This window comes from Otolemur garnettii, unplaced genomic scaffold, assembly GCF_000181295.1.
Source record: "Otolemur garnettii isolate 467f Iridium unplaced genomic scaffold, OtoGar3 scaffold00177, whole genome shotgun sequence".
NCBI lineage: Eukaryota > Metazoa > Chordata > Mammalia > Primates > Galagidae > Otolemur > Otolemur garnettii.
In genome coordinates this window covers 282593-304331 of record NW_003852572.1, presented here as the reverse complement: position 1 = coordinate 304331, position 21739 = coordinate 282593, and the positions used below count along the sequence as shown (strand labels likewise).

Genomic DNA, 21739 nt, shown 5'->3' with positions numbered 1-21739 from the left:
GCTGTTTCAAATTTACATGAATGCTTTCACTTCTCCCCATTTTGATCTGAATATATGCCTTCCTCTCTTTTCTTCCCAATTTTGGTACCTGGATGAGATCTTCCTCCTAGGATATTGTAAAGGAAGGGCTAGATAGATCTCACCAGAAGTTTGTTCAGATTATCAGAAATACAGAATTTTAAAATACTCTCTTCATTAGCTTAAATACATAACAGAAAATTATTGTTCTGTAGGATTATACTGCCTTATAAATAAATTATTTACATTTTATTATTTGGATGGAAAATAAATATGCTTGATTGAGAAGGAAAAGACTGAACTAACCTTCACATTTCTCTCTTCCTGATGACTACCAAATAAAGAAAGGTCAATTAACTACTGTCCAAATCAAAGTAGGAAACAATGTTTCAACAGACGTTAAAAAAAATCTTTTTCCTAAATCCCACCCCTTCCCACAAAAATTTTCAAAGGGCAAGATAATGATAGCTCTATAAACACAAGCAATCCCCTTATTCTTCTAGAAATGCTAATTCTGATATGAAAATGATAAACACATACAGATAAAAAATAAGATTATTACAATCTTCAGAAAAATAATCATGAAAATTCAAATTGCAAATAAACTTCCTAATCCGGGAGGCATGTGCACGTGCCTCCACAGCTTTTCTAACTCAGTACACGCTGTGGTCGCTTACTCCACCAAAGCTCAGGTTTGAGGGTCTCACCATGGTTCTAGGCTACCTACAGCCAAAAGGCTTTTAGTGTCTCACCAAATACCATTAACTGGACAAGGTACGAAGTCAAACAAAATTAATAAATTCTGCCCTGTGGCTGGCAGGGCTGCAGTCCCACATACTGAGTCTGCCCAGGAATCACATGTGAGTGAGGGGAAACCAGGAAGAGCACTTTGGGTACATCTTGCAACATTGTCCAGTGGACAGTGACGTCCAGCACTGTCAGGGTCTCACTGTAGACTATGGAAAATGGCATGAAGAGAACGGTATTTTGAAGACTAGCATTTCCTAACAAGCCACCTAGTTATCCTCATCCACCTTCCATTTCTATTTCTCCTCCTTATATCTTTTTTCCAAGCAGCAGTGTTAATTCCTTAATCGTGAAGTCTTCTGCTTTCCTGAAATTATTATTTGTTGTTGTTTAGTTTTTTCCCCATCTTCTCAAAATCTTCAACTCTATCAAATAGGGTCACCTCTTCAGGCTTACCCTCCAGATTCAGATAATCCACTAGCTTTTTAAACAAGTATAAATATTTACTTGACTAGACTAAATTCCCTAAGAACTGGGATCTCCAGTATGTGGTATCTGTGTAAGAATGAATGAATTCCAGTATCAAATGAAGAAGGCTCTACTAAGGGATTAGTCTCCACATTCATCACCCAAGAGTGCAGCTAGTAGAAATTGTAAATTGATTCAAGTGTTCCAACAACCTCCTGTACTCCAGATATTGTTAAGCGCACACTCTAGAGGATCATTACGTAAGTTTCTGCCTCAGTAGTGTTCAAAGTCTGTCAAAAAACCTAGATAAGTTAAAGAACAAAGGAAATCCAAAATGATACTCGTCTAACTTTCAATAAATTCCATATACAGTGTACAATCTTAAATTACACAAATACCTGCATTTCTTCTGCACATGTTCATATCTGCAACCTGTCGCCACGTGTTACTGGTGGGGTCGTACACTTCAACACTTTTTCGTACTAAAGGGCCATCATGACCTCCTACAGCATACAGTAAGTTGTTTAATACACCAACACCTATAAAACATAACCAGCCAAACTACAGTAGAGTAAAAAGAAAAGGAAATATGTAACATACCAGGGTTTATTCAAGTCATTTCTAACTAACACTTTTAAAATTATAATCCACAATAAAAGTAAGCTAATTTTAAAACCTACAATTTAAGAAACAGAAATAAAAAGAACTGACAAAGATCTTAATAAGTGCTATTATTCTAAAATCTCAGTGAGTGCTATTATTGTAAAAAAAGAGACTTGTCAAAAATAAAGTAATAGGCCTCTCTGCCCACCTGGCCTGGCAATGGAGGCCTGTCGGCCATCTACAGCAAGTGTACCATGCTCTCTAAACTTTCTTACTCCATAAACTTATCTTTCTCTTTCTTGTTTCTCTTTCTCTTGAAACCTTGTTTCATGCTTTCCTTTAAAAAAATAAAATAAATCTGTAGGTGAAACACACAGAGGAGAAACATCCTTTAATATATTCCTTTTGAGGCTTGGCGCCTATAGCTCAACCGGCTAAGGTGCCAGCCACGTACACCTAGGGTGGCAGGTTCGAGTCCCCAGCCCGGACCTGCCAAACAACAATGACAGCTGCAACCAAAAAATAGCCGGGCGTTGTGGCGGGCGCCTGTGGTCCCAGCTACTTGGGAGGCGGAGGCAGGAGACTCGCTTGAGCCCAGGAGTTGGAGGTTGCTGTGAGCTGTAATGCCACAGCACTCTGCCCAGGGGGACAGCTTGAGGCTCTGTCTCAAAAAAAAAAAAAAAAAAAAATTCCTTTTGAAAATAATATCCACATGGAAGTTAATTCAATATTAAAGCCCCAAATATATAAGAGATATGAAAAACATTATTAAACAAGTTCCCCAATAAGTATGAAAAAAAAGTAACAAGAATGCTAACCAATATGAACATATAAATGAAACACAGAAGTCTTTTCATACAACTTTTAGAAATTAAATTTCACAAAGTAAAGTTTACATATAGCTACCTACCACTTCCTGCACAGTTCAAAAGATACTCAGCAGTGCCACTAAAATCAGCACATTGCATATTTTCGGATAGTGTACAGAGATGCCAATGAATCATTTCACCTGTCTAATTATTTCCCATCATTTCTGTGTTCAAGCTGCCAACTGAGGCTGGCGTTTACCTGCCCCGCTGCGCCTGGTGCTCATCTCTGCTATGTAGGCCCACTCGTTCGTGGTGGCGTTGTAGCACTCCACCGTGCTCAGACACTGCCGTGAAGCTCCGTCGTAGCCCCCTACAGCATAGAGCAAGCCTAAGCAGGAAATCACAAAGAAAGCCAGGTTTATAAGAAAGCATTTTTCAAGTCAGAAGATGTTAATCTATTCTCCCCTGTGGTAGGGTATTTTCCCCTACTTTTCCCTTAAAGTGTTACTGATTTTTATGAACTATATTAAGGCCTTGCCTAATGGTGATCAGGGGAAACTAATCAAATAATTTTATAAAGATCTTTAGGGTATAGCTTATGCTGTTAATTTTATACTTTCATCAATAATTTGATAGAACAGAAAGTACATTCACTGCATCTTTAGGTAAGACTATTTGATAAATGAACAACATTCTGGGAAATGAAATTAAATATGGAAAGTATCAGTAAACTTAAAAAAAAAAAAGTTAAATTGAGAGTTAATACCCAAAAGAAATGGGGTACTATCTGGTAATAAAAAAAATCATACAGTACTTAAATAAATGCTACACCATGGATAAACTTCAAAAACATTATCAAGTGAAAAGCCAGTTACCAAGGATCACACACTACACAATTTCATTAACAGATGAAAGGTCCAAAAGAGGCAGAACTATGCAACAACAGGAAGTGGATTAGTCCTCCCTGAGCAGGACAGGGGCTGATGGCTCAGGGGTGCAGTACTGCTTCTGGGGGTAAGAAAAATATCCCACAATGAACTGTGATGATGGATGCAGGCATGCTGAATTATGCAAGTTAAGTGAGTGAATTGTATGGTGTATGAATTGTATCTCAATAAAGTTTTTTTTTTTAATATAGAGAATTACATTCGTGGTGAAGAAGAGGAGGAAGGAACCCACAAATTTGCCCAAGCCAGTATTAAAAGAAAATAACAAAGCGTAACACTTAGAGCCTTCTCTAAATCCTGTTGGGGGACAAAGTAGGATATGAATAACTAACTATGCCAATCCATTCTTTGAATGTTAAACAGCTCTTCTCCAGAGATAAAATTTCATAAATATGTCGTCTGACTTGTTCCGAAAACAACTACAGAGGGTGCCAAAAAAAAATGTATAAACAAGTTAAGAAAAGGCTGGACGAAGTGGCTCACACCTGTAATCCCAGCACTCTGAGAGGCCAAGGCAGGTGGATCGCCTGAGCTCACAGGTTTGAGACCAGCCTAAGCAAGAGTGAAACTCCCAATCTGTAAAATTAGCCGGGTGTTGGTGGGGGAGGGAGGGAGGGGGCGGCACCTGTAACAACTTGGGAGGCTGAGGCAAGAGGATTACTTGAGCCCAAGAGTTCAGGTTGCTGTGAACTATGACGCCATGCACGCTACCCAGGGCAACAAAGTGAGACTCTGTCTCAAAAAAAAAAGAAAAAACTATATTAAAAATTTAATACTCAATATATACCAATAACAAAAGATGAATACAGGTCATGGTGAGCACCTTTTATAATTGCAGAAGTCAAATGTAACCTGAGCATTACAAATTTAATACTATTTTTTTCCTTTCTTAACATGTATATACACTTTCATAGCAGGCTCTGTATACTAAGATTAGATGACAGTCTTACATGTAGGAGACACAGAAGAGAAAGGAGTGGGGAGAGAGAGAGAGAAAAAGGGAAGGAGGAAGGAGCGAAGGGAGGGAGAGAGAGAGGAAGGAGGACAGGCCTTTTACACATTATATAAAGAGGATAATTGAAATTTTACAGTAATTGCTATTTTTCTTTTTTAAATGATAATTTGAGTGCCCATTAATCACACTAGTGTTTAGATGACTGGAAGAACCATTCTCGAGCATCAGGAAGTGGGATGTACCTGGAGCTGGCACCTACCTCCCACAACCCCAACACCCACGCTGCTCCTCCTGGTGTTCATCGGGGCTACGTGAAACCACTCGTTAGACTTTATGTTGTATGCTTCCACTGACGATAAACCTGTAACAAAGCACAACACTCTTCATTTCCTCCTATAAAAAAAATTCAGTTCCTTTTTTATGTATGTATTACTGGGGAAATATAATCCAGGTATGTGACATTGGGCTGAAATTAAAGGAGGAAATGGTGGAATGTCCACACATCAAGTACGTGATAAAAAGGAGCAGCCTGCTCCCTACAGGGCTCATACCCAACGCTGCTGACACTCGTGAGCTTTGTAAACTTGTTGAGACAACTGACACTGAAGCATAAGATAGAGCATTTACTGTGTTTCTCCCAATATAAGACACTGTCTTGTATTTATTTTTTCTCACAGAGACACACTAGGGCTTATTTTTAGGGGATGTCTCTCTGCACAGAAATGCTTGGTGTGGCTATGCAAATACTCTGCATAGCCACACCCATCTCCAGGTCTTATTATCAGGGTAGGGCTTATATTTAACAAATGCATAGAAATCCTGCTAAGGCTCATTTGGGGCGGGGAGGTCTTGTTTTGGGGGAACACGGTACATACTTAGCTCTTATACATCACTTAAGGAAATTCTTGATGAAATTGTTGTTTTTCTTAAATAATTAATTTATTTTCGAGAAAGAGTCTCACTTTGTTGCCCTCAGTAGAGTGCCATGGCACCATAGCTCATAGGAACCTCAAACTCTTGGACTCAAGTGATCCTTTTGCCTCAGCCTCTTAAGTAGCTGGGTCTACAGGCACCTACCATAACACCTGGCTATTTTTAGAGATTAGGTCTTGCTCTGGCTCAGGCTGGTCTTGAATTCCTGAGATCAGGCAATCCACCTGCCTAGGCCTCCCAGAGTGCTAGAATTACAGGCATGAGCCACGGTACCTGGCCTTTGATGCAATTTTTAAATTTATCTTTAAATACCTGTTAAAACACTAAAATGTGTCCTGATTTTCCCACAACTTGTTCTATAAAATTGGCTACCATGTTAATTCCAACAGCAATGTAGATTAGATGAAAAGGGAGTTACCTGTGCTCCCATCAAAGCCTCCCACAGCATACAGCAGCCCATTTAGCACAGCAGCTCCCAACGTGCTTCTCCGGTCCCGCATGTTAGCCACGCTGGTCCACTGGTCCTTCACCGGGTCGTAGGAATCTACAGTCCGGACTCTTAATGAGCCATTGAAGCCACCAACAGCAAAAACAAGGCCGGCCATATAGACCATCCCTGCCAAAGGAATATGGCGTTTAATGATTAATCTGCAACTACCACCACTGTTTAAGTGAGGACCACATCCCAGTAAGTCAGCAGCTGTCATCAGAACATACACTGCTCTTACGACAATCCTGATCAAGTAGGCCCTAAAAAATGCTATTTATTTGTAAGAGCATATCCTCACTAAATTGCCTTCCTTTCTCAACTCACTAAAAATGCTATGGAGTGAGCTACGGTACCTTTTAGACTCTTGGCTTTTTCAAGTACTCATTTATAGGCTTAACTAATGAGCCATTATTTTCCAACCACTTCAATCTATACACATCTCCCACAGTTTTCAACTTCAGATCTTCACTGGGAATTTCCCGAGCGAGACTGAAGACACCACAGTTTCCTCGCAGGATGCGCTTCCCATCTGTGACAGGTAGACTAAGTGACAGTTGGCAAGTCTCAGCCTGCAGGCCAGATGTGGCTCACCAATTAGTTTTGTATAGACCACAGGCTAGGAACGGTTTCTACATTTCTAAATGGCTGAGAAAGAATCAAAAGAAGAACACTTCATGGTGTGCAAAAGGTGAGATGAAATTCAAATTTCATCATCCACGAATGAAGGTTTTCTTGGAGCACATCCCCACCCAATTCATTTACAGATGGTTGCTTTTGTACTACAGCAATAGTGGAGTAGTGTAAGAGACCACACAACCCGCAAAGCCCAACATACATATGTTCTGGTCTCCTTTAAGAAAAGGTCTGCTGACCCCTGGGCTAGCAGATCCCTGGATGTTGAGCCCAGACCACCAGGCTCAGGCTTCCACCCATCTCTGCATGTTTGTCATGGGTCTTAATCTGGCAAACTCCCCTCTAACTTTCAAGCCCCAGTTACTAAGTTCCACATTCTCTATGAGGCTTCCTTGATCTCCTTCAGCCTAAAGAGATTACCTCTAGGTCCTGAACCCTTATAGAAAATAACATTTAGGCTCAGTGCCTGTGGCTCAAGTGGCTAAGGCACCACCCACATAAATCTAAGGTGGCGGGTTCGAATCTAGCCTGGGCCTGCCAAAACAACAATGATGGCTGCAACCAAAAAGTAGCCGGGCGTTGTGGTGGGCGGCTGTGGTCCCAGCTACTTGGGAGGCTGAGGCAAGAGAATCGCTTGAGCCCAGGAGTTGGAAGTTGCTGTGAGCTGTGATGCCATGGCACTCTACCCAGGGGGATAGCTTGAGGCTCTGTCTCAAAAAAAAAAAAAGAAAGAAAGAAAGAAAAGAAAAGAACATTCAAATGGTACACTTGCAATAGCATTGCTTTAAATTGTTAAAATTTTTATTGTTCTTAATTCTGCAGTGTTCATGTCACTGTGTTGGCTCAAGGGCAGGCAATGCAGCCCACAGTTCTCTCATCACAATAGGAATAACTGGAATCACCAACTTTAAGTGTCTGACCAGCTCCACATTTTCTATGCTCCCTGAGGCAAAGGCTGTGCCCTGCTCCCTGCCCTGCTGTAGTCTTACCCTCTGGTGCTTCCCCCCACCCACAGCATGTAGAAGTGCAGCCCTCTGGATGGCAGCAGCACCTAGTATAGCTCAAAGGCAGCTCATTTTGGCCTCTGCTAGCAGGGAATGGGGAGACCTCCTGGGAGGGCCAGAGGACCAGCAAGTAGCAACAGAACAGATGGCGTATTTCTGCATAAAAACATACTATATCCAGAAGTCACAGGAAACCAGGGAATGTTACTTTGTGAATCAGAACCAGTGTGGTTTTCCTTTTCCTGTCTCAAAACACAGATCTACCACCTCTTAAGAGGCAGTAGACTATACTTGCCAAATTTTAGGATATTTCAATCAAATACCCACCCACCAGTAGGGAAGAAGGACAGAAATGAATCTACCTCTGAGGTGCCCCTCAAAAGCTCTGGGTAAAGAGATGGAACCAAATGAAATCAGAGCACAGAAAGTTTAATCACACAGTTTGTTAGAGTTTGACCAAAGTTACACAGTTAAAGGCCATCAGCCCTTATTCTAAAAAAGGTGGAGGAAGGAGGGCACAAGGTAAAATCTATTCAGTTACTCAATAAGCAAACAGTGCATTTTGAAATAAACCAAGGCTAATGATTTATAGTAACATGAAAAGGGAACTGCACCAGGACTTAGACACAAGTTAAGAAGCCAGTTAGCTAACAGCACGAAACATTCCACTCCTAATAGTGATGATAAAGAGAAAACACCCAAGAATAGGTTTGTCAAAACACCATAAAAATCTACTAGAGGACCCAGGAGACAACACAAGGGCATCACACACCAAACCTTTTATGAAGCAGTGACTAAAGCTGCTCTGTTCTGATGCACACAGGAAAGACAGATCAATGGAAGAGAACAGGGAATCTAGGACATAACTCAGTCAACGCAGACTCAGCGTGTGATAAAGACAGCATTTCAAATGAGGGAGACAGGGAGATTAGGCAACAAAGGGTATTGGGACAACTGGCTAGACATTAAAAAAAGTCAGCAGATATGAAGAGATGTGAATATAAAATGTAAAGCACTAAAATAACTCATGTTTCCAAAGTATAATTTTGTGAAAGGAAAGAAATCTCGCTGATACTACGTTCCCTGTGATCAGGTTAACATCACAGACACACACAAAATCGTATTGACTTAGTCTAATCATAAGAAAACATCAGACAAGTCAAAATTGAGAAACATTCTTCAAAATATTATGCATGACCAGTCCTCTTAAAATAATAAAGGGATAAAAGATAAGACTAAGGAACTGTCAGAGATCACAAGAAACTAAGAAGATATGACAAGTAAATGCAAAGTGACATCCTGAAACACAATGAGGAAATTAATGGAAAACTGGTAGAATCTGAAAGAAATTTAGTTATATACCAAGGCGATTTCATGGTTTTGATTATATCACAGTATGTGAAATGTTAATATTAGGAAAAGAGTATACTAGAATTCTTTGTTCTATAATTATTCTGTAAGTAAAATTATTTCAACATAAAATATTTTAAAAACATACATACTTCTGGAGTATGGCTTTCCTATACAAAAAACAAATCCTAAAGTCCAAAGACACAGAATTCTGGTATACAGGACTATGTAAAAAAGAAGTAGGGCCTGGTGTGGTGGCTCATGCCTATAATGCACTCTGGGAGGGAGGCTGAGGCAGGTGGATTGTCTGAGCTTCACAGGTTCAAGACCAGCCTGAGCCAGAGTGAGACCCCGTCTCTAGAAATAGCTGGGTTTTGTGGTGGGCACCTGTGGTCCCAGCTACTTGGGAGGCAGAGGCAAGAGAATCTCTTGAGCCCAAGAGTTTGAGGTTGCTGTGAGCTGTGAGGCCATGGCACTCTACTGAGGGCAACAAAGTGAGAGTCTGTTTCAAAAAAAAAAAAGAAGTAAAGTTTCTGCATAGCAAAAATAGCACAAGTAAAGTCAAAAGATAAAAGAGTAATACAAATAAATATTCACACCACATGGCAGACCAGAAGGCTACTTTCCTTAATTATTATTTCAACGACATAATTATATCTGTGAAATCACTAAGACAATATAATAAAAAGGACAAAAATAACAAAGCAACAATTCAGAGAGAAAGATGTTTAACTTTCCTCATAATTATGGAAATAAAAATTAAGATGAGATATCATTTGTCACCCACCAGACTGGCAAAGCTCAAAGCATTTAACTACCAAGTGTTGTGAGGAGTGTAGGGAGACTGGCATCTTCATGTTTCATTTACTGTTAGTAAGAATAATAATTGGCATTCTAGTAGGATACCCTCTGAATCAGTAATTCCAGTTCCAGAGTTTTCTCCTACCAGAGTATATTAGCATCTGTACACAGAGGTTATGTATGAGGAATCACTATTAGAACATAAGATTAAGACAATTTTAATGTTCCATTAAAAACTAGTAAAATTATACTACATCCAAATAAAATACTCAACAACTTTTAAAGAATGAAGTAACTCTATATATGCTGATATGTAACAATCTCCAGGATCTAATTTTAAGGTGTTGTCGTAATAAAAATTTTCCATTACACATAGAACTTACTTAACTGTGGGAGACAGAAATTATGGATCCAAGTTTAAGTCCCAGGAAGGATCCTCAGAGTTTGCAACTGCCTCTTTTAATTGCAGTTTTGGTTAAGTGTTTATATTACAAATGTTTGTAAAATAGATGCCTAGAAAAAGGCAGCTGTGGCTTATAGTTGAATCAGGAATCTCTTAAAACTGAAGGTTGAGAGAATTCTCATCTCAACACCTGAACAAAGGTAACTAGGAAAATATCTAGCAAACTGCTAATTCCTCTCCACCTTTCAGTGAAGAATCAGACAGATCCACGGAGATGCAGACAGAGCAGCTATCCCCATCCATGTCTTAACAGGCCTCTGAATCACTGTGTACCCACTTAGCTGTCTTAAATCTTTTCTAACAGAGATTCTTATAATAATACAGTAAGACTTGAGAGAGCAGCTCCCAACTTCCCGGCTGGAGGGAACTGGCCTCATGCTCACCTGCCCTGCACCTCCTGGAAGGCAGCTCAGCCACCTGGTGCCAGCGTTCTTCCTTGAAGTCGTAGCACTCCACACTTCGGATGGCCTTTGGTGCCTGGCCCCCAACCACCACCATCAGCTGCAAGGCAAAAATGTGCACACTTGAACACAAACTGGTAACCTACTCGGGCATTTTAAATGTCCTACAAAGACACTGTGGTGAGAGTGTTAGGATGAAGATGGTAGGGTGAGCTGGGGTGGGAGGCACAACTGTCTAACCAACATTTAATAAATGTCCACGAAGGGGGTACATGTTAGAACTATAATTCTATTATCTAGCACATTTAGTCAAAAATAAGGATTTCAGAAACTAAAGTTTCTGATCCTTCAAGCAAAAGCAGTCTTTAAGCCAAAAATCAACAGGCAGTCAGGTCTGGCAAGGCTGCAGTGTGTCACAGAGCTGGCTGCACACTAGATCCTGCTTTTGCAATGACCAGGTGTTAGAGCCTCATAATCTAGGAGAGCAAACAGAAATGAAACACGTGCTACTGAGTAGGTGAGGTGAAAAGGACAGTAAGGTATCAAGATGGAAGAGGAAAAAAACTTATCAAAAAAGAAGGAGCAACTGAATTGGAGCTTACAGGAGAGCACATACTCCTGGATCTCCAGTAAAGAGACCGTCCTTGATGCTCCACCAATTAACACAACTGGACAAAAACAGAGACGCTGGAAATCATAATCAATGGATGCACAGCAGTGTACTGTGAGAACAAAAGAGGGTTACAGATTTCCTCAACTCAATCCAGCTTTACTAAGATGCACTTGTGTGGCCCACACTAGGTGTTACACATGAGAAAGAAATGTAAGCTCTGGTCTCCAAACCCAGGAGCTTACAGGTCTCAGTTAAGGGGACAAGGCCCATGAGGTAACTTAAGGACAACACATGATTATATGCGATCAAAGGCTACATGATTAATATAAACATTCACAGCTACTGCTGATGAGGAAAGGGAGAGTCCTGTGATTCTGAAAGCTTCCTGGAGGGGGAGGCCAGGAGCAGCGGCTGCGTTCAGAGGCCCCTTGCCTGTCCTGCACACGTGGGCACTCTCTGGAACGCTGTGAACACAGTCAGCAATCCAGAAGGGCATGAAAGTCAAAGTGACATCTTGTATGGACAGCTGTAAAGAATGGCAAGGATCCTGGGGGTAAATGTGAGATGACTAGAAAAACAGGAAAAAGAAACAAAAAGTCAAAAGAAATGTAAATGGAGGAACTCCCACACAAAGGGATGCTTGCAGCCTTGAGCGACCATTGCCATTACATGTACTCAAAACTACAGAAAGATGGGCACATGAAAATTAGGATTCCCGAATCAGAACAAACCCCAAGTTTCCAAAAAGCCCATTTGAGTTGCTTAGTAACTGAAAGGCAAAAGGAATTTTAAAGGTCTTAAAAGAAGACTGAACTTAGACCAATCATGATTTTTTTGCAGGTCTGTTATTTTTCTAAAAGAAACAAAATCCATAATATCCACAGTTATAATATAATAAAAAAAAAATTCATGATATCAGCTCAGCACCCATAGCTCAATGGTTAGGATGTCAGCCACATGCACCAGGACTGGTATGTTTGAACCCGGCCCCGGGACTGCTAAACAACAATAACAACAACAAAAAGAAAAACAGTGGGGCGTTGTGGCAGGCACCTGTAGTCCCAGCTACTCGGGAGGCTGAGGCAGGAGAATCGCTTAAGCCCAAGAGTTTGAGTTTGTTGTGAATTGTGACGCCACAACACTCTACCCAGGGTGACATAGTAAGACTCTGTCTCAAAAATAATAATAATAATAAAAAATCCACCATACCACCTGGCCCTAACCCTAATCCTCCTACCACAAATAATAAGGACTGGAACAGGCAACCCTGTATTCAGGGATCTGGATTTGAACTCTGCCCAACAGATCAAAGTCCAAAGAGTCTTGGATAATGTAGCTGGTGAAGATCAACTTTTTAAAAAAATCTCAGAAGGGAACATTTTTTCAAAAAATTTTGAGAAACAACACTGATTTATCAATTTCACAATTCTCAAGCTTTCAATCTTATGCAAAAGTTCACTTTCACACATCAAAATGAGGACGAAAGGGATGATGTGCCACTGAGTGCAGAGAACAGCAGGGACACGTGCCCTTTACTGACCCAGAACAGGTGACTGCGGCAGGGATTTGAAAGTCCAGGAGTCAGGGGTAAAGGAGACAACGGGGGAGACAGAGGGCGGGTGAGAGAGCAGGAAGACCCGTGAGTCCAAGAAACGGGGCTAAAGACCCGAGCTGCTGTGCCAGTAGAGATGCTGGCACCCACTGATCTCATCTGAGAAACACTGTAAGTATGTTACCGAGGAACAAGAAGAGACAGAAGACCTTTTGTGGGGAAAAGTGAAATGTGACATATTTGAGGTGGGCAAGAGGCAGAGTATTACTGAAGTTCCAGTGATCATCCTGAAATGTAGGTCCATTTTTAACTTTTTAAATTTTCTTCACTTACTAAATACTAATTTAAAACTATCTCCTAAAAAATTGTCTAATTAAGAAAATTAAAATTTTCTAATTGGAAATTTCAATAAATATGCTTTTACTCAGAGTGGGCACACGCACACAGCTCAGTGTCTGGAATGTCAGCCCTGTACAGCAGGGGTTGTGAGTTCAAACCCAGCCCAGGCCTGCTTAATAAAAAAATAAAATAAAATACTCTGAAAAATGACAGTGTTAAAAAAAAAAAAATGTAGATTCCAAAGAGAAAAAGAAGTTACCAAGTACAGTAGCAAAATGTATGTAGTTTTTCATTACAATGTCTAAGTCCAGGGATGCCTTACACAATCTCAGTACTTTTCACTGAGAGAGAAAACAAATGCTAATTAGTACATTTCATAAAATCAGATCCTTCTATACAAAGTACTGTTATTGTCACAGTAGAAATAATTACCAACACTGTACAGTAACTTCCTCAGCACTAGTACCACATTTTGCTCAATTTGACTAATTACTGTGATTAAAAACCTCCTTACTATGAAATATGTAAGCATAAGAAATTAATCTTTGCTTCATTTCTACCTGCCACCTTAGTGTTAATAAGAATACCATCACTCTGAAATGACACAGGGTGCTGTTGAGACAGCAGCCAACATAGCAGCTTTCTAGAAAATACAAGTGGACATATAAACACTGGGAGGGGAGCAGGGAGCACAGCAGCCAGGTCCAAGCTGGTGGTGCTCGCTGCCACCATGCCTCACCCTCCTCCTCCGTCCCCTGACACTGAAGAATGAAACAGAACCCCGTGGTGCCAGACACCCACCACTAACAGAACCCAAGAGCCAGGAAGTCCTAGAGCATAACACAACTGCAAGTGCCTCCGTACCCACAGACCAGACGCAATGTAAGCAAGAGAGATGACTGCAACTCTAGAAGAGAGAAGATGAAACACTGGATGGGATTTTACCAAGAACTCTTAAAATGTTCCCCAAAGTGGTATGTTTATTCTAGAAACTGGAAGTGAATTCATTTTAACTCTGAAGGTCTCTGCAGCACAGCTGATGATGGCAAAGCCAAAGATGCCAGAACACAAAACGTACAGGAGGTGGTTTATTAATATGAAATATTCAAAAAGTATTAAAGATAAAACTATTTAGAAAAGTTGAAAAGACTAGTGTGAAAGAAAAGGTCACTTGAGGTTTGCAACTAAGATTCTGAACACTTTTTATGAGCTGATTATTTTGTAAGAACAAAAACTGACACCGAATAATATGGACAAATATGAATTAATGAAGATTTATAGAGATGTCCACTTATAAAAGCAGATTAAAGGGCATTTGGAAAATGCAAACACTTATAAACCAGCAGACCGAGATGGCATGCACACCAGGGAGTCACAGGACTGGCCAAGGTACTTACTGAGCCACTTACAATTATTTTTGAAAAATCTTGGAGAACTGAGGAGAGATCAGAAAATTTAAAAAAGGCAAATACCAGGTAGGAAATGAATGCCTTGTAAATACCTTCTGTTAAGTGGTAATGATTCTCGATAAAAATTTAGAGTATTTTGAGAAAAGCATTCAAACTTCTAGGGGCCAATATAATAAGGAACATTCAGGAATGTTTAAAAAAAAAGCACGCGAAAGTGGAATTCATTTGATCCTCAAGCTCGCTGGATGCCGTGTGCTGAATTATATATTTTTGGCGTAGATAATAAACATAATCATACAGACTGAAACTTTGCACAAATGGACTGTGTCAGTGGGTGGGTATTTCTAATGAGGTGTTACCAGGGAGACGGTTATGGCCCATTCTAAATTAAAATATTTACTAATGATCTAGAAAAATGATCTGGCAAAATCTGCAGTTAGTTCTGAATTGAGAACTGTTGTTAACACCAGGCAAAACCAAAAACAATACAAATAAAGATTTGATGTGATTAAAACAATGTAGACTCCACAAATAAAACTAAAAAAAATTACATAACGGCACTGATGTAGAAGAATTTAAAAGACAATTTGATGAAAAGGACAGAGTAATAGTGATGACATTTAAAAAATGAATAATAGAGTCTTATTCCTTCATACAGCATTGTTCCAAATCTACACAAGAATTAATAATAAAGATATAAATAAAAGCACTCTATTACAGATCATTCTGATTAGAGCAGACACTAAATGGTACTTAAAGTGCTGGTCTTCTATCTAGTATGGTAAAGATGCCAATAGCAGATGCACCACTAACACCGTGGGGTTATTCTGTAAGGAGACTAAATGAGTAGACCACAACTGAAAAGATGCAGGTGAATATGAACATTCACACTGGGGAACACCACGGTGGCAGTCAGGAAAGACTGTGGGACGCGTGGACACTGAGATGGTGCTGTGAAGCCTGAGGAGTCATCTGACGGTGCACGCCACAGGCTGGGAAGGAGGGGAACGGAACAAGCTATTCTATCATCCTCAGTGCTAACAGATGACTCTGTGAAACAGCTGCATTTTCAGTTATGTTAGGAACACCTAGCTTACAGAGAAATCTTTCACCTAGTCTGATTTTCCTCTTTTTACTACGCTAGAGCTAATAAAACTCAGAGGGGACAAAAACCAGTTGTATCCTACTTCAGAAGATGGAGAGTGTGCAGTTTATGAAGAAACAAATCAAGGAATCAAACAATCCCCACCGGTAACGTGTAAAGTCAACAGCAGAGACTGAATCATGTGCACTACAACGCACTCCTAGGCACATCTTCTCTTGCAGGAAAACTCAGACAATAAAGCATGGAGATTCAGATGAGGGAACATTAACAGTCAGCTTTGCTGTGGGCCTTGCAGATGAGATGACAGCAAGTATGAACAACAGATCCTACTTTGGGAAGGTTCATGGGTGTTCTCAGCCGGGTCCGAACACTCTTCATCAGCACCCTTTGCTCTGTGGGCAGCAGATGGTACTTCATCGCTTCGATGAGGTAATCTTTGCAGGCACTGCTGTTCTTCACCAAGGCTTCCTCTTCAACCCTCTGTTGAGAAATCAGAGACACCCGTGAGGGACAGCTGTTTCTCCATGAGACTGCCAAAGACACAGAAGCAAAGAGGAAAAAGGCAGTAACTGTACTTTTTAGTTCAGTCTAAAGTAAAAGAGGAAAGTTCATAAATCTGAGTAAGAGTAATACAAAAACATACGAGCTGCTATGAAAAATGATTAACTTTGATGTCAGCTATGGAATATGATAAACTCTTTAGCTAATATTATAATCACCTGCTTCTTATCTTTAACCATCAAACCAAATATTAAAAAAAAAACTAGAAGCAAAATTTAGATGATGAATCCTTCAGGTGGGACAAGTAGTAAGTTAATGATAACTTTTTCAAACACAAGACAGCAAATAAAATGTCCAGAAGAAAAGCAACATATTTAATAAAACAACTGCCTACACCACAGGTATATCTTGAACTGGCAATGCCTGACGCAGGACACTATTTTGTTTGGGGATTTGGCGGGGGTGGGGTGTTAATGTCTTTCATTTTGTTTTGTTTCTGAGACAGAGTCTAACTCTGTCACCCTGGGTATAGAGCATTGTGGCATCACAGCTCACAGCAGCCTCAAAGTCTTGGGCTCAAGAGATTTTCTTGCCTTAGTCTCTAGTATCTGGGACTACAGGCACCCACCACCACAGCTGGCTAGTTTTTCTGTTTTTAGTAGAGAGGGGGTCTCGCTCTTCCTCAGGCTGTTCTCCAACTCCTGAGCTCAGGCAGTCCACCTGCGTTGGCCTCCCAGAGTGCTGGGATTACAGGCCTGAGCCACCATACCCAGCCTGGGTTTATATTCTTAACAGAGGACCAACAACTATACAGATCACAACAAATAATGAGGTTTCAAGAAATCCTACAATGTTCAGTCCCAATTGCTTAACAAAGAAATGTTTCTTTCAATGGTTTCAATTATTAAAATAATGCTGAAATGTTCCTAGTAGGATGCTAGTATTATAAGAGTGGATTTTAAATTGTTTGGGGACTACTATAGAATCATTTATTCCTATTTCAAATAACTTGTTTTTCTTCTGCTTGAAAACAAAGACAAAAATCAAGTGCATGCCACTATTAAATTATGAAATAAAATTAAAGAGTATTTGGGTCTAACCTAGAAATTCTGTTTCTGCAGGGGATAGGAAGAGGTTGTCAAAGGAGAAAGTAGCAATAAAAACGCAGAGGACTGACCCAGAGCCACCGGTCCCTCTGCTGACGTAGCTTTAAGTGAACACAGACGCTGCCTCTGTACTCAGGTCAGAAAGGGGTGGAAGCAAATTCCTAAGGATGAGACTACCGTCCCCAACCTGAGGGCCACTAACTAAAACCTATCTGCCATCTGCCCTTGTTAGGAACCAGGGCACAGCAGGTGAGCCTCAGGCAAGGGAGGGAAGCATCACCTGTATTCACAGTTGTCCCCCCACACTCATATCTCTGCCTCAGGTCCACCTCCTGGCAGCATAAGATTCTTGTTGGAGCACAGATCCCACTGTCCACTGCTCATGTACAGGATCTAGGCAGCATTCTCCTGATAATCTAATGCCTGATGATCTGAGATGAAGGTGCAATGTGCCTAAATTATCCTGAAACCAACCCCTTACCCAGATTATAGAAAAACTGTCTTCCAAACCAGTCCCTGCAGCCACTGAGGCTGGGGAGCACCGGATTAAGAGACGGCAGCCGCTGCAGGCTGCAGACACCTTTATAACCCTCTGCCCTGGACTCCTTGGGTCCACATCAGCGCAAGATGAGGACCTACCCAGTATCAGGCCAACTGCCCTGTGCCACACATACGCGTATGCTTTACCTGAGCACTCACCTGAACTAAATATTCCCGAGGAAGCAAAGGCAGCCGGACGTGCTCCATCAGTCGAGCCATGAACTCCTGCCTCACATCCTTGTCATGGTTTACCCATGCTATCACTGCTTCAAACACCTTGCAGAAAATATGGGTAAAGGAAATACAAGGAGTTAAGATCCAAGGCATCAAGATAAAAAAATATGCTGAGAGAGTGCATTTTACGCACAAATCCTGCTAATATATCCAAGTTTAATCCACAGCTCAAGTTCTTTCAGAATCCTGACTTACAATGTACTCATAAAGCCATTCACTCTTTCTTTAATGTTGTATCTAGTAAGCACTTTTAGTACTTTTGCATATTTAGAAAGTACTTTTCACTTAGAATCTATTACATTAAGCATTTTAACAAGTACATTACCTAATCTTACTGAGCTTGAATGATAGGTAGCCTTTCCAAATTTAATTTAGTCCTACCTACTTAGATTTAAATCTTAAGTCCCTTTGAATAAAGCATCTAAAATAATAAAGCAAAGTGATATGCTGGAATGAAAATCATGTACTTCTATAAATAATTCATATTTGGCTTTTTCTTTAGATTTACAAATAAATGTTGGACCATAAACTTATAAATCAAAGGTCTGCAGAACAGATTAATTCTGCTCTGTCACAACAGAATATATTAAAATGTAATATTTTGAATTTTTTTACTAACTAAAATAAGAGCACTACTATTTACTATATATACTGTGAGAAAGCTAATATGAAGATAGTACGTTCTATACAATTTCCTCTCCCACGGAAGGCAGGAAGTGTATCACCTGATAATCTCCCCTCCTGCTCTTACCACCCTGCAGACCCCACTGCTCAATGGTATGACGGCCACAGCTTCCTCTCTGACTCTCATCCCGCTTTTGGTCCATTTTGCACACCACCAGGAGAGCTAGTCTCCAAAGATGGCCCCTAACAACCACACCTCCCAAGTCCCACACCCTCTGCAGAGACCTTTCACAATGAACCTCAGCTGGCCCCTCCTAACCAACAGAGTGTGAGTGAGGTTATTGACGCCACATGACTTCTGAGGAGGGTCATGAGAAGCCATGCAGCTTTTATGCTAGTCTCTGGAAATGCCCTTTTGGGGCAAGCCAAATGTCATGTGAGAAGTCTGATTTCTTGACACTATGGGAAACCCAAGCAAGCTACAGAGAAGGGAGAGAGGGGAGAACCATGGAGAAAGAGACAGACATCCCCAGGCCAGGAGCCACTGTGGACCCTTCAGACCCACGAGATACCGTGAGCAGGAGGACTCACGCCCCAGCACCAGTGCCATCCTGCCAGGTGCCTCCTGCCATCTGGGCCAGTGCAGCAGATACGGGCTGTGCCTGCTGAGCCCTTCTGACCGCAGAACTGGGAGCCTAATAAAATAGCATCGTTTATGACACTGTATTTGGGAGTGGTTTGTTAGGTAACAACAGAAAATCAGAACAGCCCCCTGGGGATTTCCATAATGCAGATTTTAGAGGCACTTCATTGCTACAATAAAGTTAATCTTCTTTAACACTGCTAAGGAGATATTTATTACATCATCTTTCCATTTTACCTGCCACCATTCTCCCTATTCACAATTCCAAGAATACTGAACAAACTGAATACAACCATTCTTTCATATCTTTTACATTCATATGTTCTATTCCCTCTGCCTAGAACAGGGGTCCTCAAACTTTTTAAACAGGGGACCAGTTCACTGTCCCTCAGACCTTTGGAGGGCTGGACTGCAGGCCCCGGGATGAGTCAGCTGCTAAGCAGGACAGGCAGTGGCAGTAAAAACAACTGGCGGGCCAGATAAATGTCCTAGGCAGGCTGCATGTGGCCCACGGGCCGTAGTTTGAGGACACCTGGCCTAGAATGTCCTGGAATCCCCACCCATCCCTTTTTCCCTGGCAAACTCAAATTCATCTTTAAGACTGGATCATACATGTAAGCTAAGCTGAACTACCATCCCTATCCTCACCCCTGGGAAAATAAAAGTACCTACGCTATCCTTTACAGCATTCTGTAATCATTTACCTTACTCACTATCCTATCAGGCTGGGACAGAAGTTTACTTTGTTAATCTTCTTATATTTAGAACCCCAAGATGGTGTCAGGTATACAGTAGGCCCTCAATACACGTCTATTGAGTAGAACAGTAATGTCATCTTCCTCTGTATTTCTAGAGTGATAACAATTATACATCTTGCAAATCCTTTCATGTATTTTTTCATACTGTAAATAATAGAGCAAATGTGTCTTTTTGCTCCCAAGTGGAATGAATATCCTTGAGAAACAGAACCAGCATTCATGCAACTTTAAAGGCAAAGCACAAAAAGGAAAACTCATTTTCATCTTCTTGGTGCTGGACTACCTGCATCGCCGTACCCTGTGGAAGGAAACTGGACACACAATGGTGTGTCCCTCCCCACATACAAAAATCAACTCAAGGGGAATTAAAGACTTAAACAGAAAACCTAAAATTATAAAAATACTTGAAGAAACAGAGAAAACTCTTCTGCACAGTGGTCTAGGCAAGACCTCATGACTAAGACCTCAAAGCAGTGATAACAAAAGCATACAGCCGGTACTTAAACTAAAAAGCTTCCGTACAGTAAAAGAAATAACTCATAGAGTGAAAAGACTGCCTGCAGAATGGGAGAAGGTATCTACAAACTATCCACCCGACAGGGGACTAACACCCAGAATGTATGAGGAATTCTACAACTCAACAGCAACAACAAAGAAAGAATCCCAGTAAGAAGGGTGTGAATAGACATTTGTACCAACACAAAAATGACCCACAGGTCTATGAAAAAAAGCTCAACGTGACTAATCATCAGAGAAGTGCTGATTAAAACCACAATGAGATATCATCTTATACCAATCAAAACAGCTATTAAAAAGACTAAGCATAACAGATGTTGGCAAAGGTGTAGAGACAAGGGAACTCTCATAGACTGTTGGTGGGAATACAAACTCGTAGAGCCTCTAAGAGAACAGTACAGAGATTTCTGAAAAGGCTAAAACTAAATCTACAATACAATCCAGCAATCCCAACAGTGAGTATCCACCCAATGGGAAAAAAACAATCGATCAAAAGGAGACCTGTGTGCATGTGTTTATCACACAACTATGCACAGCAGCAAGGATATGGAATCCATGTGACTGTCCAGCACCAGAGGTTGGATAAAGTGTGGTTATATACACACGATGGAATATTATTCAGCCACAAAAAGATTAAAATCATGTCTTTTACAGCAACAGATCGAGATCACTCTCTTCAGGGAAATAGTCAGATACAGAAAGACAAACATCATACAAGTTCTTACAAATGGGAGTTGAATAGTGTGACGTGGGCACAGAGCAGGACAGTGGACAACGGAGTCTCAGAAGTGTGAGGAGCGGCAAGGAGAGTGAATAATGAAAGCTTAGTTCATGAGCACGATCCACGTTATTTTGGTGATGGATACCCTAAAAGCCCCAACTTGACCACTACCTATGCGTGTAACAAAACTCCTGCTTGTACCGTAGATTTATATTCATATATAGTTTGTTTCCTCTAAGCACAGTATTTTCACAAGCTTTTACATCCAGATTCCCATATGCTACAAAACCCACCCAAAGAAAAACAGCCCATCAAGAGAAGCTTCTCTCTCCAACTACATGAAAGGTACAGGTGGCTGATGGCAGCCCAAATGTGGACAGCTGCACAGTGATCTGCAGGAAGCAGGAGGGAAGTGCCCTGGGGTGAGCTCCAGGCACAGGAGGCAGGAGGGAAGTG

At 40.9% G+C, this 21739-nt stretch overlaps 1 protein-coding gene across 3 annotated transcripts in view; it reads right to left on the bottom strand.

Moving 5' to 3' along the window:
- Positions 1-21739, bottom strand: part of KLHL2 (kelch like family member 2) — a 115915-nt gene that overhangs the window by 7703 nt on the left and 86473 nt on the right. For all 3 annotated transcript variants that reach the window (XM_023519472.1, XM_023519473.1, XM_023519474.1), the window contains 7 exons: positions 17947-18063; positions 15971-16120; positions 10605-10722; positions 5899-6096; positions 4807-4908; positions 2905-3033; positions 1632-1772 (listed from right to left, as the gene is read on the bottom strand). In XM_023519472.1, the coding sequence (XP_023375240.1) occupies positions 1632-1772; positions 2905-3033; positions 4807-4908; positions 5899-6096; positions 10605-10722; positions 15971-16120; positions 17947-18063 (955 nt within the window). The remainder of the gene's footprint in view (positions 1-1631; positions 1773-2904; positions 3034-4806; positions 4909-5898; positions 6097-10604; positions 10723-15970; positions 16121-17946; positions 18064-21739) is intronic.